The sequence below is a fragment of the Cucumis melo genome, chromosome 9 (genome assembly GCF_025177605.1).
Source record: "Cucumis melo cultivar AY chromosome 9, USDA_Cmelo_AY_1.0, whole genome shotgun sequence".
Classification (NCBI taxonomy): domain Eukaryota; kingdom Viridiplantae; phylum Streptophyta; class Magnoliopsida; order Cucurbitales; family Cucurbitaceae; genus Cucumis; species Cucumis melo.
Window position 1 is genome coordinate 3,004,750 of NC_066865.1, and position 13,055 is coordinate 3,017,804.

At 33.1% G+C, this 13,055-nt stretch overlaps 2 protein-coding genes across 2 annotated transcripts; both read right to left on the minus strand.

The window, feature by feature from the left end:
- Positions 1–9: 9 nt before the first annotated feature.
- LOC127150983 (uncharacterized) lies at positions 10–2,246 on the minus strand. Its single transcript, XM_051090061.1, has 5 exons — positions 2,081–2,246; positions 1,261–1,309; positions 984–1,038; positions 816–903; positions 10–149 (listed from the first exon to the last, which is right to left on the minus strand). Exons 1-5 carry the CDS (start codon positions 2,244–2,246, stop codon positions 10–12), a joined length of 498 nt encoding a protein of 165 aa, XP_050946018.1.
- Positions 2,247–5,993: 3,747 nt separating this feature from the next.
- On the minus strand, positions 5,994–6,905 carry LOC103498176 (metalloendoproteinase 1-like). Its single transcript, XM_008460691.2, has one exon. It carries the CDS (start codon positions 6,903–6,905, stop codon positions 5,994–5,996), a length of 912 nt encoding a protein of 303 aa, XP_008458913.2.
- Between the last annotated feature and the right edge of the window lie 6,150 nt (positions 6,906–13,055).

Below are 13,055 nucleotides of genomic sequence, written 5' to 3' on the forward strand. Positions count from 1 at the left end.
GCACCACCTCTAAACTTTCATGAATCTGCAGTTAAAAACATTGGACAAAATAATGTATGGCTGGACAACAGATTTTTTGACATGAATCCCAAGGACACCATTGGACAGTTCTTTCTCTTCAGAGTAGAACTTCCTGTATACTTGAACACCTGAAACAAGTTTTATCCTCATAGACCAATACAATATTCAGATGGTAGCTAGATTATTTCACATGCACAAGAGAGATAACACAAGGAGAAATATTTTAAATGACAAAACTTCTAAAAATATCTAAAAGTATAGTAAAAATCATAATTTACCTATGATACATAACAATAGACCAAAATAGACTACTGTTTATGTCCATCATGATTCAGATAGACACAAAAAGTAGTCTGTTCCATCATAGATAGATTTTAATATTTTGCTATATTAATCTGAACAACCCATAAAGTTTCCATTTATTTGAACACAATCCAACCAGAAGGTTGTCATGCTGCCACATTTTACTAGGAATAGTGTCATGATATTCAATATATTTATCATGGCTTCAGAATGTTTGTTATCGAGTTTCTTTATATTTAACTTATTGATTATCTTTATCTTGCTTTATGGCTCTTAAGACCTCAAATAATGTTTCAAAGTCATAAAGTACACTAAGCAAATAATCTTTTAGAACTACTACTTTATAAAGTAAAAATAAATAGGCAAGAAGGACATGTCAAAATTCTATAGAACAAAAGAACAAGTAGAAAGTTCATATTAAAGAATTATCATGAACAAGATAATTAAATATTAAGGAAACGAAAATTATAGACATAGGTATTTTATCTTACCATCTGTTAATGTTTTTACTCCAGGAAGAACGTTATCAAGACTCTCCGCTTTCAACATCGCATAAAATGAAGGGTATTGACGTACATCCTACAGCAATCCAGAAGTTTGTATGGAAATAATGAATAGTGTAGAAATGTCAATGTTTTGAATTTTTGTGGAATTAATACCTGAACCTCAAACAACAAACATTTATTGAAAAGTATCAACGCTCCAGACTGAATTCTGTACCAAAGAAGATGGTTAAAAATTATTGGGAAATAAAATTGCTTGCAACTCTGACATTTGTGTTGGTTTGTCTAGTTCAAGACTATCTCCCCAAACTATAAATTAACGAGCCAATAACAACAAAGAATCTATGTAATGTTTCACAGCTATAGCAACTCAAATGTCTCCAACACTGTAACTAAGAAAGCAATTTTATAATGGGAAAGTTCTTTACAATACCGATTGTAATTACCAGCAGCACATCTTCCTTCCACTCTCTTTAGGCCATCTAGAACCAATTATATATTGCACAAGAGAAATCAGTGTCAAAAATCACAACACTAAACCAACAGATAAACAAGTAAAGATTCCCAAGAAAACTACTACTAAAGTGAACCCAAAAGCTTAAGCTGATATCTTTTATTATATTACTAACACTCTCACCTTCATGGGAGTGAACTCAAATTTTAATTTGATTACAAAACCTGACATGTAAACTATTAATATTCATAAGGAATTTGAATTCAAGACTCCTAAAAAAGGATACTATCTTGTCTATACATTGTGTCTAAATTGCCAATAGACATGCCATTTGTTACTGATTCAAGTCACTAGATGCTCAGTTAGGTATTCAGATGTTAAGCCTCTCTTAAACAATGGAAGCTATTGTGGTTATTTGTAGTTGAAGGACACTAGTTGACTTTACACGGTAAAAAATTCAACTGTCAAGAGTAAGAATAGCCTTTACTTAAAAGAAAGATGAGTAAGAGGTAGAGGTATCCTAGTGCAGAGTTCAGTATAAAAGCAAAGCCCATTTGGTAGTGACATGATTTTATTCTTGTAGCAAATACTTTGATAACAGAGTTGGTGTCACGGGGTATTCCCATTTTTTGTGCGCCATTGCTTGGTTATTGAGTTTTTTGTATGATGTGTGCTGTGTACTTGGAGCTCTTGAGTGAGAGAGAGGCTTGATTTTTGCACGATCTTGTTTACATATTTAGTACTTTTAATACCATCTAGCACAAGCTTAAGAATGTTAAAAAAAATCTAATAGAATTACCTTTTAGCTGAGTAAAGAAAGGCTCCTGAACATGAAGCTCAAAGTTTACCGTCTTTAGAACCTGCAATGTACAAGCAAAACCTAGATTAGACATAGGAGATGGGTGTTGGAAATCGTCACGATTATAAACTCGATCAATCAATGATATGAGTAAAAGCACTTGCATTTACTAATTCAGCTCGTCCTTCAGCAATCTCATTACATTCTTCTTTGTCCTCCAAGTCATCTAGTGACCCACACGATGCTTCAGAAACTGACTTCAAAAGAGCAGATACTAGGTCCTTATACAATCTGGAAACATCTGATAGAGAATTTGACATATCGAGTGTGAAGATAAGTATTTCTCAACCCCTTGTTTTTCATATTATATAAATCAAAAACAGGAAAGTTTGTTTAACCTTATGCTTGCTGAAGTAAAGAGAACAAGTACGATTGGATAATATAAAGCCAAAATAAAATAAAACAAAAATCAAAAGAATAATAGTATTTCGACAGTCATATAATTGAAAAACACATAACATATCATCTCGTTTGCTTTGTTCAGAAACGAACAAGCATTAAAATTGCCCATGAAATAGCACAGAGGAATCCAAATACAGTGATCTCAAAGAAATAGGAGGAACACATTACAGAGAATAGCTTAGCACTTCAATAAATCATAAACTACAATCACTTATCTATTTAGTTCTTTTTTATTAAAAATCAAACAAACAACACCATAAAGTTCCAGAATCTAATTAGAACTAGAACATTTCTCCTTTACCACTGAATCCGCTACCAAAGTCAACGACTCCAGACAAGTAAATTTCAAAATAAACAGAGAAAAACGCGAGTTTTAGAACAACAGGGTTTCTTGATTTTCTTTGCAATTTGTGTGATTGAATTGGAGGCTAAAACAAGAATGACCATACTAACTTTGAAATTGAAAAGTCGATAGTGAGCAAATTTCATGGAAATGAGCAAATGGGAGAGCCGTGTCCGGCAATGAAATGGTTTGATGGGGAAATTATGAAATATCAAAGCCTTTGAACAAATGAAATAATCCAACGTTAGAGCAAAAATATCTTTGATGCTATTTTATAGTTTTGCACCCAAATTAAAGCCTCTGCTTTCTCCTATGTCCTCATGAGTAGACATTTTCTCCCCCAGTTAATTCCAATTTTCAAAATTAATTGAAAAATTATGAATTCCAACTACCCAAATTAAATCAATTGCCCTAAAATCTCAAAGAACCCAAAAAAAATTGAATAAAAATGGACAAGAAAAATAAGGATATCATCAATGAAAAGAATAGAAATATCGACATACCCAAATCTGCCTTTCGTTTCAACTCGCCAAAATCAAACTCAATTTACAGTACTTATCCAAAAATCACCCGAAACAACTTTTACCCTTGCTGGACAGCTCGTAGAAAACCTCCAAATTCCAAATCTAACAACATAGAGAGGCAGAGATGGAAAATGGCTCACCGTAACATGGGACGGAGGTGCAAGCTGTGGTTGGGCGACAGATATGGAGAATGCTGGGAGAGGAGAGACTTTTTTCTTGATGCAAAGTGAAAGAATGAAGATATTTTAAATGATACAAGAAATACGACGACGAACGAGCACGAGCTACGTATGAGAGATGACTATGATGGTGGGGACGGCGACTGATCAGAGAAGAGATGGGAGAAAGTGATGAGATTGAGAAAGGAAGAAAGGGAAGAAATGTTGAGAGAACACTTCTTTCGTGCGTGGGGTTTGGTAGAGAAGAAAGGAGAAAAGAGTAAAGTAAGAGAGAGAAAAATTCAACTTTTTACAAAATTAAAAAATAAAAAATAAAATAAAAAAGACCTTTAATGTCGGTTCTAAAAAACATGATGTTTAATGTCGGTTTTAAACCGACATTAAAGATAGAGCTTTAATGTCGGTTTAAAACCGACATTAAACATCCGCCTTTTGAAAACCGACATTAAAGCTTATTTTTCATTTTTTCCACCCGACATTAAAGACCAGATTTCTTCTAGTGACGCAAGAATCAAAGAAGAAAATAAGCAAGTCCATGTTCATATCTTATGTGGTTGACGCCGCTCTCAATTGTTCGCCGCCACCGGTGATCGGAACGAAGTAACAGAAAAAAGTGTGAAATGAAAATTTTGAGAATTATGGAATTTTGGAAATGGAGTATGAATTTTGGAAAATTACAAAAGTAGACCCATTTTTAGGGTTATAGGTTTTCGGTGATTTTACACATTTTTCGAGCACATATAGAAGGGTGTGAGCATTCTGATCGATTTTTAGTGAAATTTTGATGGAAGAGACAAATTAAATCTAGGTCGTTGTCTTATCCTGGGGAAAACGTAAACGTACGTGACATTATTTTGACTTTGTTTTACAAGTTTTGTAAGTTATTTTCGAATTTCACCGGCTAGTCGTACCAAGTACATAATAAGGCACTAAGCTTTCATGCAGGTATAGATTATTAAAAAAAATTTAACAGAAACAAGGGTTAGGTTCCTTGATAAATTAAACCTATTAAGGACCCAAATGTTTTATAAAAACTAGAAAAGAGAAATGATCAACATGAGAAGATCAAGATTCTTTGTGGTTCTAAATTTTAAATTAAGGTACAAAAACAACCTAAATAGTTACTAACTAAAATTAAACCAAAATTATATTACTTACGTTATTCTTGAAAGTTTGAGAGATATAATATAGTTTTTAATCTAAAATTCATAGTTGTTATCATGTAAAAGCCTCTATTTTGATGTGCATGTTTGGAAGTGATTTTAAAATTGTTCACACTTTTGTCAAGTTCAAAATCACTTCAAAATACATTCAAGAATTAGTTTAATATATGTTTTTACACATTTAATGTAATTTTCACATTATCACGCAAAATTGATTTTAAATGTTCAAAATAGATTTTTGAGTAATTTTCCAAAGGACAAAAGTGATTTTAAACATTTCATAAATCACTTCTAAACATGTCTTAAGTAATCTTGGCCCAAATAAGCTTCACTTGACAAATATACAGGGTAATTAGAATGGATAGCAATTGTTAGAATAATTATTAACTATGTAGCAACATTTTAAAAAAATTGCAAATATAGCAAAATCTATCAGTGATAGACTTCTATTGTTGATAGACTCCTATGGTTTATCAGTGATAGACCAACATTTGCTACATGGTTTATCGATGATAGACTTCTATCATAGATAGATTTTGACAAATTTTGCTATATTTGCAATTTTTTTAAAATGTTGCTATATATTTAATTTTTTGAATATAATTGCTACAATTGCAACTATTCCAAATATATGTGCATGATCACAACCAAAGTTTAAAATATTAATGTCGATGGAAATAATGAAGTTTTCATTTTATCAAAATTTCGATGAAGCTTTCGATAAAATATAGTGATTCCAAGGGATATTTCTAAAAAAATTATAAAAACAAAAAATTCAAAAAAACAAAATAAAATTAGTAAATAAACATCTTATAATTTTCAAATTATTGAACATGTCAATTGTTTAGATTGTATATTTTTTGTGTTCCTTGGATTTTTATACATTATAATGGAAATATTGATTTACTTGTAGATTGACATGGAAACATTTGGAAATGTTGATGGAAAAATAAATATGGATTTGACAATAGTCGATGCCAACAATCCAAAACTATATTTTTAGTATAGAAGAAAAAAATTGTCATGTGTTGAACAATATATGGTTGGATATAACTAAGCAAATGATAAGAATTAGATTAATACAACTCGAAATTGCACCATAATACTTTTCATAAAATAAATCTCTACTTCAATTAAACCATGAAAGTTTAACAAACAAAAACAAACATAGCATCGTTTATTCAAAAAAAAATAGAAAAAGAAAGGAAAAGGATCAAAAACAAAGGTTGAATTGAAAGTTAATTAAGCGCCATATAAAGCACGAATGCCTTCAATGTCGTCAATAGTCAAGTGAGTCTTATATACACCAGGGTCCATAAAAGCATACATCACGGCCGATGGCTCTCTGCTATGGCCGAGCCCAAGCGTATGTCCTAACTCATGCAATGCCACAGACTCGAGGTCAACCCGATCCTCAATAGGACCGCTTTCCCACGGCTCATCTGCATCAAAGTGCACTCTCCCATCGACCGCTCCCAATGAGTGTGCCAATATTCCCCCTTCTCCATCAAACGCTTGATAATCTCCATGGTCTCCTCTCTCAAAACTTACCAATATGTCTGCTGTTTGTACTCTCGGGGCTAGGAAGAACGAAAATTTCGTATTATCTTCCCATGTCTCGAAAGCTCGAACCAATGGATCGACGAATTGTGGTGGGTAATTATGGATAAATCCGTACGACAAGTGCTTCTTCTCAGCTGGCCATGTTACGTTGTTGAAGTAGAACGTGTAATGTGAACCACCAATTTCAATATTAGTATTCTTATTCTCATGTTCTTGTTGTGCTACTGATACGAAAGTGTCTCTCACCCCACATCGAGGCTTCGACATTTGTTGTAGGGTCTCCTTGTCTAAGACTCCGCTTACCTTAAGCTTGGAGAATTTTTGGTATGATTTAATGGCGGATTCCAAGTCGTCGTCGAATGCATCTGTACTCAAAGTGTTTGCATTTTCATTGCTGAAGTAACCGTAATGTTGAAGGTAAGCCTTGACTTTATGAATTCCTTCAACTATGTTATCGTTTTTACTACTTCCTATGAGATGCTCGGGAAATAGAAGCGAAGGTTTGTGGTTGTGAAGATGACGAGCAGAGGTTAAATGAGGCGTAATGAAGGCCAGAAGTAGGAAGAGTTGCAGACATAACTTAGAAGCCATTGTCAAGCCTACAAATATGAAAAGGCAAATTATTAGTATTTGAAGTGTACTGAAGATGAGTTTAGACTTTGGGGACCTTTTTAAAGACAAAATTGTATGAAAAACAAAGCCAAGAAGTGAAACTATATTTGCTTTTGCTTGACCATATTTTCAATATTTGGAAAATCCAGCCTTTTCCTTTAATCATAATTCAGTATTAATTATTCAATAATTGGAAAATTTCAGTTTTTTATTAGAGAATATTTCGTAATTAAATGATAATCTTGAGCTGATTACAAATAAAATTAAGTGAAATAAATATAAATCTCTTATAAATAATTTTAATGTATTAAACAGTCTTGAATTATTTTTGTAAATATTTAACCAATTAATTATTTTGATTATTTGTACGTTTATATTTAATTTCCTGATTTACACCAAATGTAAAAATATGGTAAGAATTTGTATTAAGTAGAGAGCCATGAGAAGATTTTCTCTAATCAGATTTTCTCTAATCATTCTCTAATAAATGAGAAGAAAATAATTATTTTGTTTTGGAAAAGAAAATAATTAAAGTTGGGTAACTTTTCTATTTTATTTCCTGTTTTTACACCAAATCTAAATATGCTAAAAATTTGTTTGTATTTAGTAGAAAGCTATGAGAATATTTTCTCTAATCATTCTGTAAATGGGAGAAAATAATTATTTGTTTTGGAATAGAAAATAATTAAATTTAGTAACGTTTTCTTTTTGCATTAAAAAACTTAGATGTTGTTAACCTCTAATATTAACTAAGTTGATAGAGATTTTTCTGAGAGTAATATATATATCTTATGTCCCGCACATAAATACATATTTTTATTTTTAAATTAACTTAATTTTCGTAAGAGTGCATATTTATTGCAGATTTAACTTCATGGCTTAACGCTAAGTATTGATAAAATGTTATTAAATATTGTTGAGAAAATTACCTATATCTTATAGTCTTACATATTTGTTTAATTTCGAAATATGAGAAAATCCTATCACTACAAGAATTATGGACTCTCCCAATATAGAACAACATCAGAATATATAACAAATAGCATCGAAAAAGGCTCGCCCAACATAGAAGGTATTGTCGGGAAGCTAGTTGGCAGTAGTGCATTGAGGAGGCAATACCGATGTGGAAACAGGACGGCGTGGGGAATGACCTTCTCCCAACGTGTTCAATGCCAACTGACATAGCACGTCGGCAAAGAGGGACTTCCAACGTCCCATCCATTCGTCGACAATAGGATAATTTCGACGTCACCTTCCAACGTCGGCAATACATGGATTTCGACGCCGTGTCGAGGGATGAATGACCGACGCGGCGTTGGAAAAGGGACTCATTCCCAACACATTTTGTGCATCTAGAAAAATATGATATAATATTTTTATAATTATTATATTTAATTGTATTTTGTAAGGTACTCTTTTGGATTTCAATTCAATTTAAATTCAATTAAATTATGAAAAAACAACTATTGCAAAACTAATAAAAAATTATTAAAATAACAAATTGTATTTATATTAAAATTAAATCTAAATATTCACAAATTACGAATTTGTATAGGTTTAGAAATTAAATAAAAAGAAAAAAAATGTTATTGTCTCCCTACCTACATGAAAGTAAATTTAGATATATATATTACCGATAACAAATTAAACAACTGAAATGTTAGAAAAATACGTACCGCAAGTCTTCAAGGTCCTCTCTATACCCGACTCATTTCCTCAATCATCTTCCTCATTTCTTCCATTTGTTGGGCATGCAACTCTAACGTTATTCCATGTTATTTAATTAATTATTGAGCGTCGTCAAGGCAAGTTTTTAGTTCGCTAACTTTCTTGGGCATGCATCTTTTGCTCATATGATGAAGACGAAAAGCGCTGCCAGCAGTCTTTTAGGACATGGGCTTGGGGCCCCAACCAAGACTTTTTGAATAGCTCAATTGTCTACCAAAAATGGACTCGCATATCTTGTCCCCAGAGAGTGGTTGAGAACCTTCTGAGGTGGGTTGGGACCGGGAGTTCTAGCATTTGATTCTGCACCAAAAGTTATAAGTTATGAACTAACAATTAAAAGTAGAAAATAGTACAATAAAATGATTTCATAAACTTAATTACATGCATACAATCGCCTGTGAAACGAATTGGCCGATCCTGTTGGTGTGTTTGTTAACTTTTCCCCGACGTGGTCAAGGTAAATGTAGGAAATAGTAACAAAATTGCCGATATATGTATGCAAGACATCTGGAAAAATGAAACAGTTAAATAATAATTTCCCTTTTTTTCGACGCCACAGACATCCACGTTGAGGACAGTCACCTCATTCCCAATGTAGGTTTGAATGGCATTGGGAAAAAGAAAATTATTATTTAATTCTTACTTTTTCCCGACGTGCACGTGCATGGTGTCAGGGAAGGTGTACGTAGTCCCGACGTTAAGAATACAATATCGAAAAAGATGACATCTGCCAACACAGATGTCACTACAAGAAATTGAAGTTCTCCTGACGCAGAGAAAGACGTCGGGAGAAAAATCGTCGAAAATGAAAGAATCTTCCGACGCCCAGTGTAAAACATCGGGAGAAAACGTTATTCTCGACGTCATAAATTATACGTCGGGAACAACGTCTAGCATTATATGTTTTTCCCACGCCATGCACCATGCGTCGGGGTAGGCATCGGAAATTACATGTTATCCCAACGCGTCGTGTATGAGTCGGGAAAGATCCGTCGGAAATTAGGCCACATTAATTATGGCAGACATATATTCCCAACGCCATGCATCATGCTTCGAAGACAACGTTGGGAATAAGGAGCATTCCCGATGCAGCTGTTGTGCGTTGGAAACGGTGTCGAGAATAAGGAGTGTTCTCGACACCGTTAGTGGGATCTCTCGACGTTTATAGAATGCGTTGGGAGATTCCCTATAAATTTCATTTAAGTTCTATGAAACACAAAACCGAAACGGAAAAGGAAAAAAAAAAGAGAGAAGCGAAATGAAGAAAGATTCACCGTCGTGCCCCTCGCCCGCCATTGCCCTCATCGTCGTCGTTTGTTGCCACCGTATGTCGCCGTACATTGAGGTATGTTTAAAATCGTTAGTTTTTAGGCTTATTTAGATAGTTTATGGTTTTTCTAAAAAACAAAAATCTGTTTTAGATTTTTTTTTTTTTAGAATAGATTTTTAGTTGTGAAATGTATTGTTGTATTGAATGTGTGTTGAATTGAAACGTTGAATGTTGTTGAATTGAAATTTGAAGTGGGTTGAATAAAAATTTTAGGGGGGGTTTTAATGGAAAATTTGAAGTGGGAAGGAGAGGGGAGGTAAATTTAAATTTTGAAGAGGGTGGAAGGATGAATTGAAAATTTAAAATGGGGGAGGGTTGAATAGAAATTTTGAAGGGGGTGGGGGGTTTGAATTGAAAATTTGAGAGGGGCAATCCAATTTGTTTGCGTTAAAAATTTTGTAATATGTGTTAAGATTTGTTTTGGCTATCCTACAGTTATGGTAGCCTATTTGTAATGAATAACTTTGTTGTTGATTTCGGATGGCTATCCTGAAGTTTTGGTAGCCTATTTGTAATGAATAACTTTGTTGTTGATTTCGGATGGCTATCCTGAAGTTTTGGTAGCCTTTTTTGTTTTGAATTTGTTTCTATTCGGGATGGTTTCAAGGATGGTAGTAGGATAACTTGTAAGGTAGCGTTGTTGGAAGGGGTGGGTAGGATGCGAAGATTGAAGTATTTTGTTGTTAATAATTAGGTTGTGTTGGCTATCCTGTAGTTCTAGTAGCCTATGTAGTTTGAAGTTAGTTTTAGTAAAAAATTTTAGAAATGGTATATTAGTGAAAAACCACGTATCGACATATTTATGTAGTTTATATATTTTGATTCTAGCTATGTGTTCGTATTTACTTATTGAATGTTTGTTTTCTATGTCCACAGGCATTATGTTGTCATACACACGAAATAATTTTCTCGAGACGGACGATATGTTCCTTGAGTTTGAGAACGATTTAGATAACCTTGCAGGACGGTTGTCGTCAGTGGGCGACAATGCTCAGCACCTTTAAAGAGTTCCGTGCCAATTATCACAGAAACTTCAAAAAGTACAGCAACCCCAAGGAGACTCGTGCCAACCCACCCAACATATCGGTGGAACGTGATGAGGATTGACACTTCCTCTACGACCACTACATGAGTCGTGCATTCCAGGTGAACAATTGAATCATTTGTAATGATTAATTATGATTTCAACTTTTAATATGTATAAGAACTAAACAATTTAATTGTTTTTATGCAGGAGCAATCACGGACGAACAAGACTGCTAGACAGAAGCAGCCTTACATCATAGCAGTGGGTCAAAGTCGTTTTTACAACGACAGCACGAGCTCGTTGAGAAAAAAGGGGGAGTCGGTCGACTGTATGGAGTTGTTTCGAGAAACACACGTTTGAGCCAGGACGTTCGTGTTGCAAGCCGCAGAGGATGCACATGTAAGTTATCGAAGCAACACTTATGCCCTTATTAATTATCATCTTTTTGCGTTACCTAACTTAGTTTTTAAATTTGTCGTAGAATCAAATGTTGGAACTCTAGTTCTAGCCTACCCCAAAGGGTAGTCAGCCGCTCTTTAGGGATGAGATATGCGATCAGGGGTTGGGTAGGCGACCAGGCTACTCAAAAGGCCTTGGTTAGGGACCCAAGCCGAAGGTCCGCAAGACGACGAGTGCGAGCAGTTCCACGATATCATGTCCTCAGTCCATAGAAAAAGAGATTGAATTACAAGCTAGACTTAATGAAACTTTGGAACGGGTTGAAGTGCAAGATAGAAATCACCAAGCGTTAGCTTCAGAAGTGGAACAAATGCGAAAACTGATACAAGACTTGACTCGAACACAATAAGGACCATCACATGATCCCTAGCTTTTTGCGGTACGTGTATATGTCTCCATTATTCCTAAGTTTTTGCAACAATAGTATACAGATACGATATTGATAAATGTACTAAACTTAGCTACTTGTGTATCATTGTAGGACCCACAATGTAGAATGGCGCGTACAAGGCTCATTAGGAGACGTATGTCTTTCTTTGCGTTTCTTTGTATTTTGAATACTATATTTTTTGTATTATGAACGTTATTATGTTTTTTGAACTTCTTCGTATTATCAATATTAAATTTTTTTTATTCAATTTATGTTTGTATTTCGTAATTTACTAATTTATTTTGAATTTACTTTAATTTAATCCAAATTAAACGTGATTATTTCAAAAAAAAATAGAAAACTTGTTTGAGAAAAATATTTTAGGAAATAAATAAAAATTTAAATATTAAAAAAATACATATAAAAAGAAATTTCCAATGCAAACAACGTCGGAAATAGGTTTTCCCTATGCATATCAGACGTCGGCTATAAATACGTCGAGAGAAATCATTCTCGACATACAAAATACGTCAGGACAGCCTCATTTTCTTATAGTGAATAGTTTTAATCAATCGGGTATTTTGAATTCTTTTTCTTTTTGTTTATAGTAAGTTTACATATTTTTTTAAAACCCATGAAGAATAATGGTTCAGGTAGAATTTACTCTTCTATATTAATGAAGCCAATATAATTAAATATTTTATTCATTCCATTAAACTTTCAAAATATCGTATCTAATAAATTTCTATAATACTAAATTTAGAATAAAAAAACATAACTCAAGTTAGACACAGTAATTGTATTATCAATTTAACTCTTGCATATATCTTGCATATGTTTTAATACAATAAATTTATGAAAAACAATTATTAAACGTAATCTTCAATTTAAAACTATAATTAAGAAATATTTTTTTCTTTTAGGAAATATAAAATCTTAAATTAAATCAAATGGCTAATTAAGTGAATGGAATTCTTTCATTTTCTTAAACAAAGATAAAAGGAGAGAAAGAAAACTATGATAATATTATGCAAATCATTGTTGCTTTCTCTTACTATACTACTACTTTTTTTCTTACAAGATAATTTGATAATTTACAAAGCTAAAGTAAAACTTTCGAAAAAAATTAAAAATAAAAATTGAGGAGGAAACAAAGAGTTTGGTAGTACGTTCAGAAGTTCCAATAACACTACAAGAAATCAAGGTTTTTTCGAC

What these genes read in the sequence shown, in the direction of transcription:
- LOC127150983 (XM_051090061.1), bottom strand. Translation starts at nt 2,246, where the DNA reads ATGCAAGTGCTTTTACTCATATCATTGATTGATCGAGTTTATAATCGT. An exon ending in TTTCTTTACTCAGCTAAAAG is followed by an intron (nt 1,310 to 2,080) that starts GTAATTCTATTA and finishes AATTGGTTCTAG; the next exon opens with ATGGCCTAAAGAGAGTGGAA. An exon ending in AGTAAAAACATTAACAGATG is followed by an intron (nt 150 to 815) that starts GTAAGATAAAAT and finishes AACTTGTTTCAG; the next exon opens with GTGTTCAAGTATACAGGAAG.
- LOC103498176 (XM_008460691.2), bottom strand. Translation starts at nt 6,905, where the DNA reads ATGGCTTCTAAGTTATGTCTGCAACTCTTCCTACTTCTGGCCTTCATT.